Source organism: Eptesicus fuscus, chromosome 10, assembly GCF_027574615.1.
Source record: "Eptesicus fuscus isolate TK198812 chromosome 10, DD_ASM_mEF_20220401, whole genome shotgun sequence".
NCBI lineage: Eukaryota > Metazoa > Chordata > Mammalia > Chiroptera > Vespertilionidae > Eptesicus > Eptesicus fuscus.
Genome location: NC_072482.1, coordinates 76616101 through 76641215, shown reverse-complemented (window position 1 = coordinate 76641215; position 25115 = coordinate 76616101). Strand labels below are relative to the sequence as shown.

The 25115-nt window shown below is 40.2% G+C and overlaps 1 protein-coding gene and 1 pseudogene across 1 annotated transcript; one reads left to right on the top strand and one right to left on the bottom strand.

The window, feature by feature from the left end:
* Positions 1–1232: 1232 nt before the first annotated feature.
* Positions 1233–16584, bottom strand: VNN2 (vanin 2). Its single transcript, XM_008162369.3, has 9 exons — positions 16364–16584; positions 16137–16191; positions 15618–15849; positions 15363–15493; positions 13202–13394; positions 11299–11587; positions 9217–9590; positions 8137–8307; positions 1233–3775 (listed from the first exon to the last, which is right to left on the bottom strand). Exons 3-9 carry the CDS (start codon positions 15828–15830, stop codon positions 3593–3595), a joined length of 1554 nt encoding a protein of 517 aa, XP_008160591.2. The 5' UTR covers positions 15831–15849; positions 16137–16191; positions 16364–16584; the 3' UTR covers positions 1233–3592.
* Positions 16585–19886: 3302 nt separating this feature from the next.
* On the top strand, positions 19887–21264 carry LOC129150644 (splicing regulator RBM11-like; annotated as a pseudogene).
* The last annotated feature ends 3851 nt before the right edge of the window (positions 21265–25115 follow it).

The window sequence follows — 25115 nt, the reverse complement described above, 5'->3', positions numbered from 1 at the left end:
CTTTCCTCCCAGGATTTTGACACCATGATTTCACCACCCTGTAACGGTCATCAGTGATTTCCATATTACTATATCCATTGTTCAATTTTCAGTCTCATCTTACTTGACATGTTGACAGCATTTGACATAGCCACTGCTATCTCATTCTTGGAGTGCTTTCCTCCTTCACAGTCTCTTAGTGTTCATCTTTCCTGCTTGGTTTTAGTAGGTTTTTTGTTTGTTTGTTGTTTTTGTTTTGTTTTGTTTTTTGTTTTGTTTTTTGGGGGGGGGCTTTTATCCCCTGGTTCCTTCTTATCACCCCTAACCTCTTAATATTGGTATATCCTGGAGCCCGATTCTTTGAAATACTTTCCTATCTACTTCACTCCCTAGGTGATTTCATCCATTTCATGGCTTTAAATACCACCTACATATTAATGACTCACAGATTTGTACCTCTAGATCAGACTCTCCTCCTGAACTTCAGACTATTTCCAACAATAGTCTGTTCAAAATCCCCACTTGGATATATAAAGGCAGATCAAATCAATATAAACAAAACTGAACTTTTGACCTTCTCCTCCCAACACTCCTGCAGTCTTTCAGATCTAAGTTAATGACTTATTTACTCTTCCAGCTTTTTATGTGAAAGCCCTTGGTAGTATCCTTACTTATATCTTTGCCTTTCACTCTATATACAGTTAAGTCAGGTGATCTTTTGCCTGCAACTCTTTGTGGCCTGGATTATTTCAACACCTTCTTGCTTGGTTTTTGAATCACTACTTCTACTTTTGCTCAACAGCAGTCAGAGTGATCCTATTAAAATGTAAAATTAATTGTGTCACTGCTCAAAACTTTCCAATGGCATCCTACTTCACTGAGAATAAAAAGCCAAGTTCTTGCAATGCCTATAAGACTCACTATGATCCAGCCCCTGTTACTTCTAACATGAACCCTTGAGATCGAGGATATAAGTGGCCACAAAGCCTATGTTCTCACAGAGGTGCATCCAAAGATGATGATTTCAGCTGCCCTCAGGGAGTGAAGAACGTGGCAGGTCAGAGAAAGCCAGACAATGGGACTGCTGCTTTTTTACTGATGACTGGCTGAGAGGTCATGACAACGTGTCTGGGACCGGGACCGTCACTATTCAACAACGCTTCCACCTTTTGTTTATTAATGACATCATCAGGTTCACTCAAGATGATTTCAGTGCAACAGGCTGGGCCATATTCACCATATTCATCAATAAAAGGACAGATAAATATTGTTTTATCCATTGTATCAGGCAATGTGCAACCAGAAAAATAGAATCCACACTGGTTATTTTAAGAGAATTTAATATTGGGTTTTGGTTACACAGGTATTTGATGAATTACGGACACACACACAAAAAAAGGAACGCTGGGAACACTGGGATAACACAGCAACACCAGAAAGCAGCTACCATTTCTGTTATTTGTAAACAAAAGGAAGAGGAGGGTGTTAGGAGCTAGCTTTCCAGAGGACCCTGGGGAGCTAAGGCTCAGCACCCTGAGGAGAGGGCCCTCTCCAGCTGGTGCTGATGAACCACGTCCTCAGAAGGGGCCCCATGTAGCTGGGACTCAAATCTCTCGAGGAGGCGCTTGCTGGTGCTGGTATGTTTGAAGGAGGGCAATGACTTTGGGCCTGAGAGTATGGGAAAAACAGAAAACTAGAACCAAGTGCTACTGGAACAAACTAGTGCTATCAGGTACAATAACAGTTGAGGAGACAACACTGATAGGTGAGCAGACAGAAAGGAGTAAGCCTCTTCTCTCTTCTTCCAACCTTACATATTCCTCTATTGGAGAACCTAACAGGGAGTCATCTGGGAAAGGAGAAGTATGTTTGCCTAGATCCAGCCCCAGAATCACAAAGAATATAGAAGGGTGGGTTGGCTTCTTAATAGCTTAATAACTGATACATTCATATAATTGTATATCATATAGCAGTGAAAATGCATGAAATAGAGCAATGCTTCTTTACATGGATTAAGCTTGCAATGTCGAATATAAAAATAAGAACTATGCAGAATGTTATGTACAATTTGATACCATATATACACACAAAAAAAGCAAAACAGTAATAAGTAGGGCTATGTACATATGTAATAAACTACCAAGACGTCCTGGGAATGATCTAGAAAATTATTAGGATGTTGATTTCCTCTGGTGGAAGAAAACAGGGAAAGGAGGAGAATGTGATCAGTGGACGATACAAAAGATGCCACTCTATTCATGACCTGTTATTGCATAACTGAGCAGTGGGTATATAGGTGACTGATAGGCAATCCTTTAGACATATCTGTGTATGGGAAACATTGTCATAATAATTTAAATAATGCTTTTGAATATGCATTTGTTTTTTAATAAGTGCTGTTTCATAAGGAAACTCCATAGGGCTTTGCAATTTCTAAGCCCCAGGCAGGCTCTCTCTTTGAGCCCAGCGTGGCTTGCCTCCTCTCTTTTTCTTCCACTTGACATTGTCTTCTATGGGGCAACTGCCACCCACTGTTTTATAGGTTCATTGCCTACTGCATTTTAATAGAAGATTCAAGTTTAACCTATAAAGAGTATATAGTATACAACATATAAAAACAAAACATAAAGCCTCAATTGTGATATTTTAATGTGAAAGTATTAGACTTAAAATAATTTTGGAGATATGAAATCTTAAAAATCCTGAAAATTTATTTCCTTAATTTTAAGAATACTTGTATTAAATGATCCATAACAAATACACTGTATTTGGAATATATATAATTTTTTTAAGCAGACTAACTGATGTTGAAAACAGTGTTACTATTCACAGTCATGACCTTTGTCTTATGGGATTTGGGGCCTGTTAAATTATACCACAACCTTCAGGTGAGATAGTTCAAGGCTATGAATGCCCTGAGTCAGGTCTCCTTTGATATGAACCTGGACTTGCTGTCATTGCTTCTAGGATATCTCAAAACAACTTTCATTGTGAAGATAAACTTCAACATTACCATCTGATTGGGAAGCAAATTTCCCCCTAATCATTAGCACAGAAAAGTAGGTGAATTTAAATTGTCTTTAATGCTAAATGGAATTCAGTCACAAGACTCAGTCTTCAAAGGCCACAACTATGCTTACAATGACCCTGAAGCTCTCACTCTGCCCCTCATGCACACTAGCACACACAAGGTCACAGCAAATAAGGTTAGAGCTATGATCTGATCCTCATTTATCTGACCTAAGTACCAGGGGGCAAAATTACCATAATACTTAAAAATAATTCAAGATGAGAAGTATACATATTTGGAAATTATTTATCTATACCCGTGGTCGGCAAACTGCGACTCACGAGCCACATGAGGCTCTTTGGCCCCTTGAGTGTGGCTCTTCCACAAAATACCATGGCCTGGGCGAGTCTATTTTGAAGAAGTGGCATTAGAAGAAGTTTAAGTTTAAAAAATTTGGCTCTCAAAAGAAATTTCAATCATTATACTGTTGATATTTGGCTCTGTTGACTAATGAGTTTTCTTAGTAAACTTGGAAAGCTGATAAACATATTTAGCAAAATATATGCTGCAAAAATAAATGTGATAAAGTGATGTCCTATACCATCATAATATTTGCAAAACTATGATCATTAAAAAAGTGGCTATTAGCAGGTTAGTTGTTTCTAAATTGCTGATCCCTCCGGAGATGGAAGGTGAGTCCTTAGTGTACCATCTCCCAAAGAGTGACACTGTTAGAATAGGTTCAGATGATCCATTCTTGTTTACCAAACGCCCGTCTTTTAGTACCTAAAGAAACAGTGGGAAAAGGATAGTCAGCTTCATTAAAATATGCATTACAAGCAGAATGATATTTTTTAAATAGTCCTATTTTGATTAAGTAGTTCTAGCTTTTCTACTGGTTTCTTATTAGACATTTTTCCTAAAATATGCTACACAATTCACTAGCCACTTAGGCACTGTATACTAAATATATTTGATTAGTCCCTTAAAATGGTAGTTCTTACCCATCAAAATCACCTGTGGGAACCTGAAAAAGTACAGGTCCCACCTTCACGAGATTCTGATTTACTGCATCTGAAAAGGGTCCTGGCCTCCAGCCCATTGGCACATTGATCTACTCTTCCAATCCTGTGGCCTATTTCTGGCAAGCTTTTCCTCCGAGTGGTTAATGAACTTGGTTAACCAGATAAACCTTTAGTACTAAGGACTTAAAAATACATCCTAATATTTGTATAATGCTTCACTGTTCACTAAATGATTTCACATGAATTATCACATTTGAACTTCACCAAATCAGTGAGAAAGATATTCTATGCCTTTAATGGATAGGAAATTCAGAGGTTAAATTTAACTGACTTGCATAAGGTTATATACTAGTAACTAGTCAGTTGCAGAGATCAAATTTCTGATAATATACCAAAGTTGCCTAAAACATTACAGCAAGATATTTCCCACATTTGTGGTTATGTCAATGACACTTCATGTTTTTAGCATAAAACTAGGGGTGGGGAAAGACACACAGCAAATGTGTTGAAATCCCTGCAGAAGTGATCCTGTAAGATAATGTGTAAATATTTTCTGAGGAGAGTTCATCAGGAAACGGTAATACTCCAGCAGACATGGCTGGCGTGACTCATATAAAAAAAACGTGTCTTCTGCCTGGCCAGCATGGCTCAGTGGTTGAGCGTCAACTTATGAACCAGAAGGTCACAGTTTGATTCCCAGTCAGGGCATATGTCTGGGTTGTGGGATCAATCCCCAGTGTGGGGTGTGCAGGAGGAAGCTGATCAACAATTCTCTCTCATCATTGATGCTTCTCTCTCTCTCTCCCTCTCTCTTACTCTCTGAAATCCATGTGTGTGTGTGTGTGTGTGTGTGTGTGTGTGTGTGTGTATAAAACCTATCTTCTTATCACTGTAAAAACAATGTTAACAGAAAGGCCATGACTTGAAAGGTCTCTAGGAAAATAATTTTTTAAAAAAAATCAAGATTTGGTTTTGGTTTATTTGGCTCTTTTTGAAGAAAGTAAGCACCCAGATTCAATGTGGTCTTAGATAACCAGCCTTAGAGAGGAGAAGCACATTATCTTAGGCTTTCATAGCTTTATGATAATCTGTTTCATGAGTACCCAATCCCTTTTGTTTTAATCCTGTGCTCACAAAACAAAACAAAACAAACAAGCAAACAAACAAAAACACCACACACAAAAAACTTCTGATCCATAGCTTCAGTGTTTGAGAGGGCTTGCCAACGGATAGCCTTCTTGAGGCAAAAGTTATTTTTCTCCAGGTAAGTGAATCTATTTTTAAAAGTAATAAATGGGTCCTCTCTGTTGTCATCTTGTGAGTTTGGTTAGTGTCTGCTCATTAGAATATGATGAACTTCAGGGAAAGTAATGTCACAGGGAATCTATACTTGAGAAATGAAGTCCAATACTCTGGCTATGGAGCTTCCTCCAAGCATTGTTACACCAAAACCCTGCCTACCAGCTGGCAAGTGCATCTTTTATATCTTTTTTATGTAAACTATATATTATTTCTTCTTTCAACAAATAAGCTGGAGAAGATGAGACATGATCCAAATGATTAATGTACCATAAAGTACCCAACTTAAAGGATAGGTGCAACTCCTTCCTTCCTTCCTTCCTTCCTTCCTTCCTTCCTTCCTTCCTTCCTTCCTTCCTTCCTTCCTTCCTTCCTCCCTTCCTTCCTCCCTCCCTCCCTCCTACCTCCTTCCCTCCCTCCTTCCCTCTCTTCCTTCCTTCCTTCCTTCCTTCCTTCCTTCCTTCCTTCCTTCCTTCCTTCTTTCCTTCCTTCCTTCCTTCCTTCCTTCCTTCCTTCCTTCCTTCCTTCCGGCCAGTGCCCAGGCATGGGAGACAGCATGACAAGTTCTAAGAAAATTGTTGAGTTGAGACCTACAAATACTATACTGTTAAGCATTTAACTATTTGCTCTTTTGTATCATTCTCTAATTGTTGTTCCCAGCTACCTAAAACAATTCGGGATTTTTTTTAAAAAAAGGTAAAACAAACAAAGGAAATAACTATGTCCTAGTTTCTTCATGCTCTCCAACTCCTCATCAACTACCACCATCCAACTTCTTCAAAGACCAATGTGGTTCAGAGTGAGAGTAAAATGGCAGTTCTGGCTCAGGATTTCTTTTAAAAATGATTTTTAGAGATAGGAAGGGAGAGGGAGGGAGGGAGGGGTTGTGAGAGAGAAACATCGATTGTTTGCCTCCCACACATGCTCTGGCTGGGATCAAACTCACAACCTGGGTATCAAATCCAGATGCTCCAACCAATTGGACCACTGGCCAGGGCTCTCGCTCTGGACTTTTCATCTGGTCTGGAAAACTCTATAAGTTTTTTGTCTTTCTCCATAAATGAGAAGCTTTTGTGACATAAGTGCTCAGTCTCACTCTAGGATAATTTCTCAATGAGACAGATACATTTCTATGAGTACATGACAAGGGGGGGAGGGAAATAATATCAAAGTACTACCCATGTTCAGTTTACATGGCAGGGATTATGAGAATACAGGGCACCAATACTACCTGACCTTTGATCTGTATGAACCCTGCTGTCCTTTCTCTCACTTACTTGAAGTGGCCTCACATATTTTCAATTCATCTATACTTATTTGTGCCAGCCTGGCCACCTTTGAACTACTAGATTATTGTTCCAGAGCCCTCACTTCATATCTGATTATGATTTTCTGTACTTGGCATTTAAGCTTTGATTCCAGCTTCAATTTGCTCATGAAATTCTACCTAACCAGGTTAGGTATGGCAGCCAAGGATTCCCATCCTCTGGGTTTCTCAGCTTTAAGGCTGTACTACATGTTAAACAGTTGGTTTCACAGAATTAAATATATTTTTTAATTTTTTAATACATTTTGATTGATTTCAGAGAGGAAGGGAGAGGGAGAGAGAGAGACAGAAACATCAGTGATGACAGGGAATCATTGATTGGCTGCCTCTTGAACGTCCCCCACTGGGGATCGAGCCCGCAACCTGGGCATGTGTCCTTGACTGGAATCGAACCCGGGACCCTTCAGTCTGCAGGCCGACACTCTATCCACTGAGCCAAACCAGCTAGGGCAGAATTAAATATTTTTATAAATATGACATATTCCAATCTGAAAATACAGGCGGGCATGACCATCAGCAATCTGCAATTTTAAAGACTTTCTTGCTTAATGCCTTTGGCGAATTAATGTCGATCCTATTTTTCTTATAAAAATGCACCCTACTTACTGCAATCCTGCCTCTGTTTGCCACAATTCAGAAAAGACATTAAGGTTCAAACTGATTGAGTGTGTGTGGACTAGCAGATAAAAACCTGCAGTCTTAATTCTAATTTGAGACCAGCTTAATTTATAAATTAATTTGGTTATAGCCACTATAATTTGTAAAATAAATATCTGATTTTCCATCTGTTTCCACATGCTACTAAAGAATACTGAGAATCTGTAAACAAATATTTTTCAATGAATGGGGCCTTGAGCACACAGGTTCTAGGTATCTTATCATGTTATTCCAACAAAGTGTCATCACTTTAGAATTACTTGCTGTAAATGTAAAAATGGCCCAAATATTTCCTCCTCCTTTATTCATGCCCTTTTGCAATGTGATTTGACAGCTCTATCCATTGACCGATCTGTATCATTTATTTCTGTAACCTTTGAAACTACTTTGGGCATGTGACTTGCTTTGGTTAATGAGACATTCACAAACATGGTATAAGCAGAGACTTGAGAAAAACTTGCCCATGTGGCTTTCCCTCTTGATGCTCTTGGACTCCTTCAAGTCCAAGCTTGCTGGAAGAGGAGAGAACACAGGGAGAGAGTGGCCCCAATCATTCCAGCTGTCTAAGACAAGGCCATCACAAACCAGCCCAATCACCAGCTCGCGACAGATGCATGAATGAGCCCAGCCAAGATCAGCTAAGGCTGTTCCAAACCAGAACAGCCTAGCTACACTCAGTTCACAGTGTCAACCACAAAGTACCAGCTAAAAAATAGTTATTGTCTAAAGGTATGGGGAAGTTGGCTGCACAGTACAATTTAAGTGATACAGTTGCCATAACCTGTTTTGCTTGGCTTCAGAGAACAGATAAAATAAAAATACTCTTAAAGTCCTCCTACCTCAAATTTTCCAGGTGACAGGTGAACTTTAGTAAGTAGCACTTCAGGAAAAACATACTCTGTTCCGAATGTACCACTTAGGGAGAATATGTCAAATCTTGTCAAAGCTGTTTCTACCGGTTGTCCACAAGTTGTCAAATTAGTCGTTTTGCATTTCAGCATGGTGCATACCTATGAAGAACAGATGTAGATAAAATGCAATGCCTTATATCTAAGTTACTTGTACTAGAATGGTTGACTCAGTTTATAACTATAGCAAAGTAACTATTTCCTCATTTGATAAAGGGATTTGGATCATGTCCCTTATCATTAACAGCTTTGTTGGAAATGGTCAATGATTTGAGAACCAAGCCCACCTCCAGGGTAACAAATGGGTTGAAAGAAAGAAGTCAGCTTAGAATTAGACCTAAACCATTAGTTTGGCGCATCAGGTTATTAGTTGGCCCAAGAGAGTAGAGGTCTCTCTGCAACAGTAGTACTGAAGCTAATATTATGATTAAAATTTTGACCATCCCTTTTCTCCCATATCCTTTGTATAAGAGAGGGCAGTGGGACACAGAGTATAAGAAGAAGATATAAATGCATAGGCAACACTATACGAAAGTTTGAATTTTAAATATTTGTCATTGGAAGGAAATAAAATGAACAAAATACCTGACGACAAGAGAGACTAAGATCAAAGTGGTATCCCTACTCAGTGTTGACTTTAAAAGTTAAAACAAAACTTTATATTCAGATACATTGGCAAAGCTACGTAAGAAAGCCTTATTGGGGTTCACTATAATATGTAAACTAGTTCATTAGTTAAATAGAAAATCATCATGGTCAGGTTAATAAATATTCTCTTAAACGTGCTCAAAGCAAGCAATCCGATTATAGTTACCTCCTATTGCAAATATCATTATTACTCCGTGTGTGTGTGTGTGTGTGTGTGTGTGTGTGTGTGTGTGTGTGATATTGTATTGGCAATGCGTGGAGTCATGCAGAGAAAAAGCACTTGGCTCCCTGGGGCAAACATGGAAAGTTAACCCTATAACTTACTGATACCTAAGCACTCCCTTTCCCCTGAGCTGAGATTACCTGCCAGTACTCTCTTCTCCTTCGGCCGTGAAGTCCTGTGAAAGCCCCTAGAACATACACTTCATTCTCTTCTTTTCTTAACATTCTGTAGCTTAAATGACAGCAGAGATCTTTGTGACAGACTGTAAGACTGCCTGCATTTTCAAAAAGTTCTGTGAAGTTGAAGGCATCTCGGGAAATAAACCCACTGAAAGTATTTTTCTGGACTGGGAATGGTTTGATGGTTGTGGCATAGGCACTCCAGTCCACGGCTGTGGGGTAGGCAGGAGAGGTTCGAGGATGCGAATCCACTTCTGAAAGAAGGAGCTTTCCCAAGTCTGTTTCCATATCATAATGGTATACTCTGGGCGAATCCGGTGCATAAATACCACTGCCTGCGAATGGAAAAGGAGTCTTCTTAACACAAAACCCACACTGCCAGCTTCCCCATCAGAACTGAGCACCTGGTCACGTCACCACGTTGGTCCCAACGAGACAGCACACAGGCTTCTAGTTACAGGGAACACCCAAGCGCTTCTCCTGCTCTCTCTTGAAGGAGCATCATAGACGTTCGATGGCTGGTGTCAAATAAACTTTGACTATAACAGGAATGTTTATGAGCATTATGGAAAATTGAAACAAATATAAAAAAATCTTTGTATTGGGGAGTACATGAAAGGCAGGGAGCAGTAATATAAAATTCTCTCCTGTTCTCCACTATCGCTCCCAAGTTTTTCAACACTCTTCTCTCCAATGGGTAGGTCTAATTCCTTTCCCTTTGAGTGCAGGCTGGACTTTGCAACTCACTTCTAATGAATGGAACACAGTAGAAGTGATGGTGTGTGATTAATTAAAAAAAGCAGTGCAGCTCTCGCTCTCGCTCTCTCTCGCTCTCTCTCGCTCTATCTCTCTCTCTATCTGTCTCTCTATCATCTATCTATCTATCTATCTATCTATCTATCTATCTATCTATCATCTATCTAAAGAAAGTCAGCTGCCATGTCATAAGGATACATCACACAGCCTATGGAGAGGCCCAAGTGGCAAGAAATGAAGGTCTCCTGCCCATAGCCCCTGAGGAGCTAAGGGGTCCTGCCTGTACAGCCATGTGAGGCAGCCCTCCGGGAAACAGGCCTGCCAGCCCCAGTCAAGGCTTCAGAGGACAACTCGCCCAGCTAAGGGCTTGACGGAACCCGAGGAGACAGTCTGAGCCAGGATCACCCGCCAAGCTAGTCCCAAGTAGTGACAGATGGAAAAAGTGAGATAATAAATGTTTGTTGTTTTAAGCTACTTTTTACTTTGAAGGTAAATTGTTCCAAACAACATATCAATTAATACATTCCTTCTGTTCTTTGCCAATGTTTGAGCAAAGCATGTTTATGTCCGTGCTATGCCACTTACTAGCTGGTAGCCTTTGGCAAGTTACTCGCATGCTCTGTGCCTCAGGTTTCCAATCTGTAAAAATGGATGGTAGTACTCATCTCTCAGAGTTGTTGTGAGGATAAATGAAATAATGCACAGAAAGGTCTTAATGCAACCATAGCTGCTCAAATCAGTCACTAGGGCCCTAGCCTGTTTGGCTTAGTGGATAGAGCATCAGCCTGTGGACTGAAGGGTCCCGTGTTCGATTCTAGTCAAGGGCACATGCCTGGGTTGTAGGCTTGATTCCCAGTTGGGGGTGTGGGGGTATTCAGGAGGCAGCCAATCAGTGATTCTCTCTCATCATTGATGTTTCTATATCTCTCTCTCCCTTCCTCTCTGAAATAAATTTAAAAAAAATATTTTTTCTTTATTGATTAAGGTATTACATATGTGTCCTTATCCCCCCATTACCCCCCCCCCTCTACTTATGCCCTCACACCCCTGGTGTCTGTGTCCATTGGTTAGGATTATATGCATGCATACAAGTCCTTTGGATGATCTCTCCCAAAAATATATTTTTAAAAAATCAGTTACTAGGCTTTGAGTGTGTGTGGGAATAGTTGAAAAATATAGTGGTTAGTCCTGATAAAGAAGCAAAAAGTTATGACAGCTCACATCTAAGGCATTAGCCTCTCTGCATTTAGAAGTACTATCTGCAAACCTCATCTGGTCATAAATTACCTGTCATGTTTTGTTGCACATGGTGTATATTTGCCGCAAGAAGATTAACTCTCATGCCCATAGCCCAAGCTGAGTGGAATTCAATAGCTGTCAGTAGGGGCAAAACATTCATCCACGCTGTGGGAAACAGAATGGTGTCCACATGGAAGTCTTTCACCAGGGTCACAGCGGGATCGTGGAAGAGTATATCGAAGCACGTGAACATGCCAAACCTTCCAAAGGCGGTGTCGAAAGTCACCAGCTCCGGCTTTTCAGGGACATCAAACTGAGGCTCAGAGTAGAGGTGGTACTGTAACAAATGCATAAGACAAAACCAGGAAAAGCTTCTTTACCGAAGAGATGACTTATAAAAAAATAAAAAATAAAAAAAACACCTCCAAAGTTAGTACTGCTAGTAGATTTGGTTATGGTCAACAACAGAGAGTCTACAGGCAGTGAATGAGACTGGTTATTGGAAGTAAAAGTCCAAGGAAAAGGAATACAATATCTCTCTTCCCCTGCTCCCCCACCCAGACTGCCCAAATTAGAAGACAAATAACTTCCCATAAATTCTAGGTTAGGACTTTCTTAAAAGCTGAAGAAGCTTTTGTAATGTTTCTAGGTGTCAGGGATTCAAATAAGAATGCTGTTATCAAATCCCTGACCCCTAGAAACACAATAGATGCACAATAAACATGTTAAGTGGATGAGGAATGCTACCTCCCTCTTTACAGTGTCCCATCCAAAATAATTTCACAGTTTTTAAAATTGCTGAAATTATAAATGAAAAGAAGTTGTCAAAACCTACAAAATCATGAAGGAAACTGTAAGGAAGCTGTTTGAAAGTTATGTGATTGTTTTATTTATTTGTTTGTTTGTTTGTTTTTTAATCCTCACCCAAGGACATTTTTCCGTTGATTTTTAGGGATTATGGAAGAGAGTGGGAAAGACAGAGTGAAATATCGATGTGAGAGAAACACATCAATTGGTTGCCTCCTGGAGGAGCCCCCACCAGGGCCTGGGCCAGGGAGGAGCCTGCAATCGAGGTACATGCCCTTGACCAGAATCGAACCTGGGACCCTTTGGTCTGCGGGCCAATGCTCTATCCACTGAGCCAAACCAGTAGGACTGTGTTTTATTTAGAAATACAAAAATAAATATACAAATTTTTTTCTGTAGCATTATGTGATCAAATGCATTGAAAAACAATTGGGTTAATATCACTCCTCTTAACTAATATTTACATTTCAACTGGGACTTCCAGCGGATTATTTCTCTACTCAAAAGATTCTGAGTGGAGAAATTGTTAAAAGATACAATTTAAGATGCTTAGAAAGTATGGGTAGGTGTGGAAGAGGACATACACACTGACATGCATATCACATATCCACTTAAAAGGCTGGCTATCTCCCTGCCCCATTTGGTATAAAATTATGGCTAACGGTTATCTTGCTCTTTTAATTCAGAGTTTAAAGTAAAAATTTTCTGATCTAACCTTAAATTCATAAGAGGGTAGTTCAATTAACTGGTATGAAAAATAAAGGGAAAGATTGTGATTTGATAGAAAACAGGGCAATTAACTTCTGTAAAACTCATCCATACAATTTGGAAACATCTTTATATCATTTCAGTATTAAATGGTATCCAGACTAAGTCACCTTGGTATCCTTTGAATTAATATTAAAATTATGTTTTTATATATGGAATGATTTATCTCAATCATGGACTATTGCAACATCTTTCTAATAGCTCTTTACCTACATTTTTTTCCCAGATTAGTTTTTTCTAAAATGTGATTTTCTTTAGTGTTCGCCTTAACAACAAATCTCTAATAACATCATGTATAGGGAATAAAGCTCAAAATGCTCAACACAGCATTCATCACTCATAACAGCCATCATTTCACATACCCACCCTCTCTTACCTTGTGGTAACGTGCCACCAACTGTCCCTTTGCATCATATACCACATTGGTATTGTATTGATAATAGCCATTAGGAGGACATGTGGAGTCATGAGAATTACATGGCTTTTTGTCCCCAATATTTGCCAAAACATAGATAGAGTTGTTCTTGGCCAGGCAGCTGAGTCTTGCTTGTACTGGTGTGTGACCAAATCTAAACCAAATTTTAATGAAGACATTTCAATAAGTCAGACAGAGAAAGACAAATACTGTATGACATCACTTATTTGTGGAAGCTAAAAAGACTGAACTCACAGAAACAGAGTAGAATAGTGGTTACCAGGGGCCAGAAGGTAGGGGAATTGAGAATACATGGTTTAAGGGTACACACTTTCAACTAGTAGGTAAATAAGTCTTGAAGGTCTAATGTACAGCATAAATATTATAGTAAACAATACTGTATCGTAGACTTCAAAGTTACTTAGAGACTAGATTTTAATTGTCCTCACCACAACAAGAAATGATAGTTATATGGCATGACAGAGGGATTAACTGGAGCTATGGTGGTAATCATACTGCAATATATAAATGTATCAATTTAACACATTATACACCTTAAATTTGCCAATTATCTATAATAATAAAAGCATCATTGATGTTTCCATCTCTCTCTCCCTCTCCCTTCCTCTCTGAAATCAATAAAAACTATTTTTAAACAATGGTTGAATGAATGAAAAGATGAATTATTTAAATTTGACTATATTTTCTGTCAAAATGTTTTTCTTCTACTGTAGGGCTATGAAAGAGGCACTTACTAACCATATGGAAGAACCTGTCCCCCAACCTTTACTAGTTCCCATAGTTACTGTGACCTTTGACTCATCCATACATTTGCATCACAGGTTGTTTTTAACAGGAAATCCAGAACTCAATCCTACTGTGAGATTAAAAACAAATGGGCCATCCCAATTCCCAAAACTTCTATGCAGAAAGACTGTCCAGCTATTGGCCTCTTTTTTTACACGAAATAAAATTTCTTACAAACACCATAGAGAAATCAGCTCAGGACAGGAAGGATGGGAAGAGGGAATTGTCCAAGGTCATGTAACCCAATATTCTCTTTTTCTGTGCTGTTAATCTCTCTAGAGCAGTGGTCGGCAAACCGTGGCTCGCGAGCCACATGCGGCTCTTTGGCCCCTTGAGTGTGGCTCTTCCACAAAATACCACAGCCTGGGAGAGTCTAATTTGAAAAAGTGGCATTAGAAGAAGTTTAAAAAATTTGGCTCTCAAAAGAAATTTCAATTGTTGTACTGTTGATATTCGGCTCTGTTGACTAATGAGTTTGCCAACCACTGCTCTAGAGTCCTTTCCTGATAGCCCTTATATAAATGTCAGAATAAGCAGGAGTGCCTAAAGAAATGTGGTAGCTATAATCCTCCAGCAAAAATATGGCAGAGGAATATTAAATAAACTTCATTTGAGGTAAAAGAATGAGAGAGTATGAGAGGGTAACAAAGTGAGAGGGTCTGAACGGTAAGAATAAGTGTGACAGAGTGAGAGACCTTTCACTGAAAGGTTTGAAGTGTACATTTCTGTACCTCAATAACCTCCAAGTCCTATTAGGAAGTAGGATTCATATATTAAATATACATCCATGGCTATTAAATATGTTGCATTAGAACATTCCTAGATTACTTTTTCCTCGGGAAAATTGCCTTTATGAGCCTAGGAACATGCAAAGTTTCATAGCATAAGTCTTACGATTCACTAGAGAGCACACAGTGAGGTCTTTCTGCCTGAGAAGCAGATTCCAATAAAATTGCAACATGGTACCTTTAAATAGGGACGTGGAAATATTTTCCAAACACAACCCACTGTCCACTTCAGAAATTAATTTACTACTTGTATCCATGAGGTCCTCCTCCCCTTCATCACTAGTCCTACTTAGGAATGTCCTGTTTACATATTTTCTCTAAATTGAATGAAGATATTAAACCATAAGTGATTGTTCAATGGTATCTAAGTGCAATTTTTTTAAAATCTAACAAATGCCAAGATAAATATAACAATAACCTGCCACCAGGTACATGATAATTCAGGATTTATCATTTTGCTGGGGCGAACAAGCACATTTTAGAGAATTGCCGTACTTTTGCACAAACAACTAGGATAGAGACAATACCTGTGGGGGTCTTGACATGGAATCCAGTCCACCTGAGGGTCTGGGATATCCTCCAGATAAGGGAAAATGGTTTCCCTGGTAAATTTCCATCCATAAAGTGCATCTTCTGGAGTCACGATAATTTGAGCACCCTATTCAAAACAAGTCCAATCAAAATTTTTTCTCCATGTGTAACACAGACAATGCAACACTGCAACCTTCCACCAGATTTCATGTCCCTACCATGAATTAAGATTAGTAGAAAGAAAAGAATACCTGCTCAGCTGCCCGCTTTATCGCTTTCTCCAGAATATCTATGTTCTTGTTCATAAGGAGCAAGGCATCGTCCTGAGAAACAGGTGTTTCTGTGGCCTTTGGCCGCAGGACAGCATGTTCATATACAGCAGCTATAAATGTATCCAGGGCACTGACATGCAGGATCACCAGGGCAAAAACTGCCACAGAGGCTTGAAAGGAGGAAGTGATCATGGCCAAGATCTAGAGATTTCTGAAAGTACAAGTAATATTCATGTAGCATTTATAAAGGGTGGTGCATGAGTTCTTATTTTATAATCTTATGAATATTATACGCAACCTCTTTTGAGGGGAAAATATTGCCATTAAATGAATACAATAAAAAAGCATTACAAAGATTGTCCAACATCTACTATTGATAAAATTTGATATCAAATTTCAATAAAAAACAAAATTCAAATGTAGTACAATTGCACCCTTTAATAGAGAGAAAACAGTAACTAAAGTAACTCTGATGTGAAAAATAATAATACAACATACCTGCTCTATCTCTTTCGCAAGGTTAGTCTGAGAGTCAAAGATACATGAAGGTTCTCTGTAAGATTAGGATGGGATGACAATTATTAACTCAAACAGGTGACAATTTAGTCATGTAATGATCCCGACTGTTTCGTGTGCTTTAGTTGTTAGGCCCACAGAACAACTCTTATTCGAGTAAACAAATCCAGTCTAATTGGGGTCCTGGGGATGAAATGGGGGCAGAGTACCTGAGATCAGCTCCTGGATCTTGCCAAGCAGGACATGGCAGGTGCCCATCAACCACGAGGTGGAGATACAACAAAAACACCAAGGAACTCAGGATAGTGAGGAGCCGCTTCGAGCCCTGCCTCAGCCTGAAGGACGTCCTCGTCTGGCCTCTCTCCCAGGAATGAAATGACATTAAGTGAGCTGAGAAGTAAAGAGTTGGAAATAGCATGTACAATCACTAGTAGCATTTCCTCGTGGCAGCAAGGATGACACATCAGAATAAGAAGCAAGAAAAACAGGTTCCTCTTTTCAAACTACTCTCTTGATAGTTGTATTTTTTAAAAAAGGAAGAAAGAAAAGGAAAGAAAAGAAAAGAAAGAAAGAAAGAAAGAAAGAAAGAAAGAAAGAAAGAAAGAAAGAAAGAAAGAAAGAAAGAAAGAAAGAAAGAAAGAAAGAAAGAAAGAAAGAAAGAAAGAAAGAAAGAAAGAAAGAAAGAAAGAAAGGAAGAGAGAGAGAGAGAGGGAGGGAGAGAGAGAGGGAGGGAGGGACGGAGGGAGGGAGGAAGGAGGGAAGGAAGGAAGGAAGAAAAGGAAAGGAAGGAAGGAAGGAAGGAAGAGGATGATACTATATCTCCAAAAAGGGCATAGTGGTAAGAAACAATGTTTTTGTCCCTGTCCCCTGTGGAGGCTTTCATATATGTCTTCAAAAGATTGTTTGAATCTGCCTTTTTGGAAGGAACTATCTGCTTGGGCAGAACCAGCCTGAACTTTATCTTTTGGTGTCAGGTCTCATGCAAGTGAGACTTGGATGGGCGTTCAACTGCTCGGACAGCTAATGCAACTAAAACCAAGAGGAAATCTGAGAGTTATGAAATGTCATGCCCTACTGAATGGAAAGGGTTGTGACATAGGAAGTTGCCAGTAGCCAACTGTTTTTGACCTATGGCCTCTGTAATTTCACGTGGTTCAAACTACCCTCTGCTTTCAGCTCTCAGAAGTTGAGGAGCTGCAAAAGTCCCTTTGAACTGGCAGCATGCTCCCGGTTCTTCAAAAGGAAAACAGTAACCAACTCTCTTGATGACTTTGCTTGCAAATCATTAACTTTAGTTCCCATCCAACTTTGCCCAAAGTTCACTGCATTCACCGAAAGGAACTTCTAAAAATTGTTTTGGTCGGTGCTACAGACTGAATGTTTGTGTGCCCCTCCATCCCCCAAACTCATATGTCCAAACCCAATTCTTAGTGTGATTGTATCAGGAAGTGGGGCCTTGGCAAAATGTTTATGTCATGAGGGAGGAGCCCTCAAGAATGGGACTCCTTCCGGCAGGGGCGGCTCAGTGGTTGAGCATTATTAACCAATGAACCAGGAGGTCACGGTTCAATTCCTGGTCAGGCAGGGCACATGCCTGGGTTGCAGGCTTGATCCCCAGTAGGGGGCATGCAGGAGACAGCTAACCAATGATTTTCTCTCATCATTGATATTTCTATTTCTCTCCCCGTCACCCTTCCTCTCTGAAATCAATACAAAAATATATTTAAAATGAAAAAAGAAAATAATGGGATTCCTGCCCTTATAAAAGAGTCTGTGTGGAACTCCTTTGCCCCTTCTTCTGTGTGAGAACACAATGTGAACTAGGAATCGGGTCCTCAACAGATACTGAATCTGAACCTTGATCTTGGAATTCCCAGTCTCCAGAACTGTGAGAAACAAATGTCCATTGTTTATAAGATGCCCACTTTTTAGTATTCCTTTATAGCAGCCCACATGGATTAAGACAGCTGGATTCAAAGATGTTGGCAAAATAAGGATGACTGCCTTATATTCAGGACAACAGGAATAAATCCAAAGGAGCGGATCAAAGCCCCTTGTTCATTTGTGTTGGCAGTTATAGAAACAAGCATCTGAAAGGATAAAACAAGGAAGCTGGAATCGCAAGTACTACAGAAGGAGAAAAATGAAAAGATAGTTTGAAAGTAGGAAAGTGTCAAGCTGTGGGACATTTATTGTTTTATCAAACAATATGAGGATGTGCAAACGTAAAGATAAGTTCAAAGAGTTTGAGTCAAAACTGAGGGCCAGACCTGCAATCAAAAATCTCCAAGGATTGAGAAAATGCTCCAAGGAGTAACAGTTTTGTGGTTTAGTTTATATATTAAAATCAAAAGGCTATATGGAAGGAAGGTTATGAAATCCATTGGTGGTAGATAAGGAGGTGGGAGACCGCAAAGCAGGGAAATCTCCAGGATTGAATGAAAAATAAAAATGGAGAGATGCATACTTCTTTTACATCGGTGGGTGCTGGGTAGTTAACACTTAACATACATGTAACTGTATAGAGGTATGCAGGTCAATGATAACAAAAAGGCATGGGGTGGTCTGGCCCCAGGACCAGGTGTTATCTCTGGAGGTCTAGAGAAGAATTATTCTGGCATTCTAAGCTTATTTTCCTAGAACCACAGAAACAATGGAAAGGGCTTGTTCAATGTAAAGATTAATCTATCACATAGGCCTTAGGGCATGACTTCCCATTATAACCTATGCAGTTAGGAATGTTTATGAACAGAGTATCATGTGTGGTTACGTTGAGTGTGTTAGGTGTGCCGGGTAGCCCTGTTTTCATTCATCAGAGCATCACAGTAATTCACCAATTGTTCACCTTGTTCATTTTCAATGGGCAAGGATGTAAAAAAGCATGCTTAATGCCTAAGGTAGGTAACTACGTACAGGTCTGTCTAGGTGAGGCCTGACATCCCTGGATCCTACCTGCTGTCTTCTTTCCAAGGCCTGTGGCTCCTCCAATCACCCCTGACTTCCTGTTTTGGTTTACTTTCTGGGTCGGCAGCAGCTGGCCAGAGGGTTCTGCTCCCTTAGGCACCAGGAGAGGGAGCATTTGTTTTATCCTAGCCTGGCAACTCTGATTGCTGGGCTTTTCTTTCAAGCAGTGGTAGAGGCTGGGTAACCCAGGCCAGGTGGAATTACATGATTGCTACTGAGCAATGTCCAAATGGCCAGGGGAAGTAACAGAGCCAAAGAAGCTAGACATTTTCTAGCCCTAAGACCTAAGTTGACTCTTACATTCACATTATATTCTTCCTCTTTAGCCCATTATTCTTTTTTTTAATATATTTTATTGATTTTTCACAGAGAGGGAGAGGGAGAGTCAGAAACATCGATGAGAGAGAAACATCGATGAGAGAGAAACATCAATCAGTTGCCTCCTGCACACCCCCCACTGGGGATGTGCCCACAACCAAGGCACATGCCCTTCACTGGAATTGAACCTGGGACTCTTGAGTCCGCAGGCTGATGCTCTATCCACTGAGCCAAACCGGTTAGGGCCCATTATTCTTTTATTGTAATGAAAATCCACTCTAGAACTTTCCTCCATGTGGACATAACTAAATTCCTGTATGGTCCTGCATCTAATTACTGATAACTCACATGGCAGGAATTTTTCTCCTCTCTCTATCCCTTCCTCTCTGAAATTAATACAAAAAAATACATTAAAAAAAAAAAAAAGAAGAGTCAGGATGGTATCGAGTGATGGTTAATGGCATGGACCCCAAAGACAGAATGCCTAGGTTTGAATCACTTCCCAGCTGGCTGACTATGAGTAAGAAATGTGACCTCTCAGTGCCACAGTTTCCCTCATCTGCCAAAGGTGGTAGTACGTGCTGAATAATTTTTGCTGTTATTACTGCCTCATGCCCAGAAGATGGTGGTTCTATTGGAGGGCAATGCCCAGGGCAGCTTTGACCCAGGGCTTTAATTCTCTCTGCTCCTGTGCCCACCTGTTCTTGGCTACTAGTTTGTTAAAAGAACTTCAAACAGTCCATTGTCTCTGTTTTCTGATTGTTCTCTCTCTTTCTACAAAGCCTTCTGTGTCAATCTGCCCTGAATGGTTTATCCTGAAATTATTAAAAGAAAGTCCATTTCTACCAGCTAATTTTCTCTCTGATCAATAATTCTAACTTCTTAATTCATTCATCACACGATTTCTTAAAGAGATACACACACAACACACACGTGCACACAACTTACCGAGAAACTCTATTACTCATTCATTACCGTCGGGAATGTGGAGTGGCACAGCCAGCCACCCTGGAAAATAAGCGTGGCAGTTTCTGAAAAAGCTACTCATGGCCCCTCCCCGTCCTGGGTGGAACAGTAAACAGGGAGGTAGGGCAGAATCCCAGTGCCTCCTACATCTTGTTCCCTGTTCTTGAAGAGGACAGGGCAGTGCTGGTGGAGAGGTGAGAGGCCCCAGTGCAGGAAGAATTTCTTTATGAGCTGTTACTTCTGATAGGCTGAGCCATTAACCAAAGTGACCACATGCAAAGACAGAGGAGAAAAGCCGACATCTTGCATTTGTCTGCTTTGAACACCCAGAATCAGAGTCACAGGCCATAGTGCTGCTAAATGGAATTGGTTTCTATGGAAGATCAATGATCAGTTAATGCACAGTATATATGCACAGTATATAATGCACAGTATATATGTGGGAGTGCTCACTCTTCTAAATTAACCCACCAAGGTCCTGAGAGCTGTGTTAGGACAAATCCCCCAGCAACAAAAATGAAGACGTCGTGGGCAGGTCTCCCTTTCCTATGCATTTCCCCCCCAATATTGCTGCTTTTCCTTAAGATATATATTTTTTTCTTTCAGAAGATGCAAGGGCATGTATATAGTCCAATGCTGCTGCTTTGTTACTATGAGATGATAGTGCCACTTCCTAATGCATAGCCCTGTCCTCCCACTATTCGTGTTCCACATCTAGAGACAGGACCTGGCTCTTGGGAATGGACTCACCAACAACCGAGTGACTGATCTTCATCAGCTGAGTAAATAAGAGGTAAAAGGACCCAGTAATAGTGATAAAACAGAAAACAATACAGGAAATGAATACAGCCCAAAGTGCTGAAAGTATATGAAGAAAAGATATTAATATTATGTTCAAATATTTATGTACACTGGTTTTAATTTTTTTAAAGGAAAACAGCTCTATAAGAATTCATACAACAATTGATTTCATGGTGGACATTTTCAAAATCTATATATATAAAAGGCTAATATGCAAAGTGTCCCCTCGGGAGTTTGACCGGGAGACCAGGAGTTGGATCGCTCACTATGATGTGCACTGACCACCAGGGGGCGGCACGGAACATGGTTGGTGGCAGCAGCAGCACCGAGGGAGTGAGCAAAGGAGGAAGTGGGGAGGTGGGGAGGTGGGAGGCAGAGATCCTGATAGGCCCTGATCACTGGCCAGGCCTAGAGACCCTACCTGTGCATGAATTTCTGCACTGGGCCTCTAGTATATAATAATGTGACAACTGATTTGGTATTCAAATTTGTCTTGAATGACAAAAACTTAAAAATGAAATAATAATGTACTACTTTTTGTATTTGTCATGTTTTTTGTCAACAAGAAACAGACTTTGAATTATTTGTTTTAGTACTGATGACAAAATTGCACTAAACTCAGAAGTTGTGCTGAACCCCAAGCCTTCCTAGATTGTCACCTATAACTCTCAACTACAAACAGGCTGAAAATAGAATAGACTGTGGATTTTCTGAGAAAACTAGTGCAAATATTTAAGATTTGCAAGTTGTTCTTAATAAAGGCTGAATAAGCAGGCTTTATTTAGTTCCCTTTGTTAATACTTTAGATGTGTTTTTCTTTCTGTCTGAATATGCTATATCTGAGTCTTACACTCCTGTGAATTTTTCATAAATAGAAGACATATGATATTGATACCAAAGGAAAGATAACTATCATAGGACTAATCTTTAGATCATTCCTTTTTTTATAAGATTGTATATAAACAGAGACATGTGTTTCTTTACTTTCACTTACTAGTAATTGTACTTAGTGAAAATTAGTTTGAAAATTATGTCAGTATTTATTATCCACCTCTTTTACCAGCTAGATTTGAGAAGGTATATTTAACGTATTTAAATCCTCACAACTTAATAAATAAGTAAATAGAATATTTCATTAATGTATGATATTTAATATCCTATGTAAAATAATGGGTTATTTGAGGGGAAAACTAAGCATGCAACTACCATACTATCCAACAGTTGCATCATTCCCAGGCAGTTATCCCAAATTATGAAGACATGTTCACACAAAAATCTGAACATTAATGTTCATAGTAGCTTTATTTGTACTAAACATAAACTGGAAATAACCCAGGTGTCCTTCAAAGAATGAAAAAGCAAGCTGTAGACCAGTACCATGGAATATTCCTCAGCAATATAAAGAAATGAACGATAGATACATGCAACAATGCAAGTGAATCTTAAGAGCACTGTGCTGAATGAAAAAAGGCCAATCCCCAAAGTTAACAACATCCTATGTGATTCCAACATCCTTGAAATGACAGAACTATAGAAATAGAGAACAGATTAGTGGTTGCCAGAGGTTAAGGAAGGTGTGAGTGTGAGAGGGGAGAGAAAAAATCAGTGATGAGAGAGAATCATCTATCAGCTGCCTCCTGCTCGTCCCTACCAGTAGTTGAACAGAGACCTCCTAGTTCAAAGGTTGAGGTTCTACCACTGAGCCACGCCGATTCCATCAATATATGCTGGCTATGATTTTGTACTATAGTGTTGCAAGATGTTTCCATTGAGGAAAACTGGGTAAAGAGTATACATGACCTCTGTATATTAATTCCTTTTTAAAATAAAAATGCTTTGATTGATTTTTGAAGAGGGAGAGGAAGAGGGAGAAAGAGAAACATCCATCGCATGCCCCCTCCTGGCATGTACTTGCGTATGCCCCAACCGGGGATCCAACCTGCCACTTTTTGGTGCATAAGACAACACTCAACCAGCTGCTCAACTAATTAAGCCACACTGGCCAGGGCTTTGTGTTAATTCTTACAACTGCATGTGAATAAAAAATGATCCCCAAACTTATAAAGTTTAATTAAAAAATAAATTTGTGATTTATTTGTCCTTTTTATTTTTCCTTTGATTAATTTGTATATCACATATGCATAGGTTGCAACGTGGTCTTAACATAAAAGATGCATTTTCTTTATTATTATTACATGCTACATTCACCCACATAAAATAGCCTCCTTTTGTTAAAGGATTCTTTTAAGCTGGGCACCTTTGTTACATTTAGAGGAATATAAACATATACAAATATAAATGTACACAACGATTTCCTTTGATAGTTCTACCCTGTCTTTTGGTTTCATTGTTCAAAGTTCCTCTATTTTTTAGCGTTTTTTTGGCCACTTATTTCAATATGACTTGCAAGATCATAAAATGAGGAAGGGACAAGGTTAGTTTCATACAAAGTGTCTTTAAATACACTGGTATCCGCGGCGGCATGTATTGACAAACAACCTGTTGGGAATGGAAACAAAAAGTTCTCTCACCAGAAAGCTTGGAATCTTTGTGTTGACTTTGAACTCTCAACAGTCAATAGCGCTGGTAACGGTAATAGACGGTCGGTCCTGGGTCCTGAGGGGCATCCAGACGCCCCCCGAGTGGTGGGGGTGGGAGCCCAGCCGCCGCCCCGCAGGAAGCTGCCGGCAGATCGCCGGGTGCAATAGCGGCCTCGCGCGGCAGCGTCGGAAACTGCAGGCGCTGCGCATATTCTAGGCCCCTGGGAGGAGGAGGGGCGACCTTGCCAGAGCCTGTGCTCTGCCAAGAAAAGCATTGAAGTGGGACCAGGGCGATTTAAGCATTGAAGCTGGGCTAGGGTGACCGAGGCCTGGACCTGTTCTGCACCCCATACAAATGCAGCGGGCCGGGGTCAAACTCCTTCCTGGTGTCGTTCTGGGAAACGGGGGATCTGTGACAGCACCCCCCCCGCCCCCTCCATGCACTCTGAGCACTGGACCACCCTCTGGGGTCTCATGTTGAAGGGAATTTGGGGGAGAGGGAGAAAAAAGAGTTCATGGAATTTGTGGATATTTGATTTTGGCAATTAGTGTCAAAAAGTATTCCCAAACTGTCGTACTTCAAGTCGCTCTCCATCATCCTCAATCTTGGTTTTGTCATCCTTTACTTTTTTTTCTTTTCTTTTCGTTTTGGTGGTGTGGAAGGGCATCACATTATGGTTTAATTTGACCCTTCAGGATCTGTTTTGCTACTATTCTTCCCCACCTCACTAAGATGTACCACCGTCCACCCTCACCCTCCTGCCAAAACCTGGGGATCATCCTAAATTCCTCTTCCCTTTCCCTCCAAATCAGGTCTTGTTGGTTCCACTTCCAAACACATCCTTTCCTCTCCTTTTCCACCACCACATCCCTGACCCAAACCATTAAAGTTTCTCTCAAAGCTTCCAAAGATCTCCCTCCAACTCTGCTAAATCACATCCCACTCACATCCACATGCCCGGACAATAACCTTCCTGAAACATGAATCAAATCTAGCATCGCCTCCTAAAAGCTGGCCCCTCCACACTTCTCCAGCCTTCTCTCCTTACTAGACTTCACGTGCGCAGGCCACAGTCTCATCTCTGAGCGCCTCCAGCCCCTTTGCACATGCTGTGCTCTGCTCTCCTCTCATTCTCACACTTCAGATCTCAGTTCAAAAGCCCCACCTCCAGACAAGACAGAGAAGCCTTGTCTACTAGTAAATTAGGACCCCCACCCAATCAACCCATCAGTTCCTCTCTCACATCACCACGTTGTTTTCCCTCCTAGCCTCTCTCTAAAATAGAGATTCTGGTATTTTTCTATTATCTTCCTCTGAAATATGTTAGATAAAAGCAGAGACTGTGTTTATCTTGATCACAGTGAAATCTCT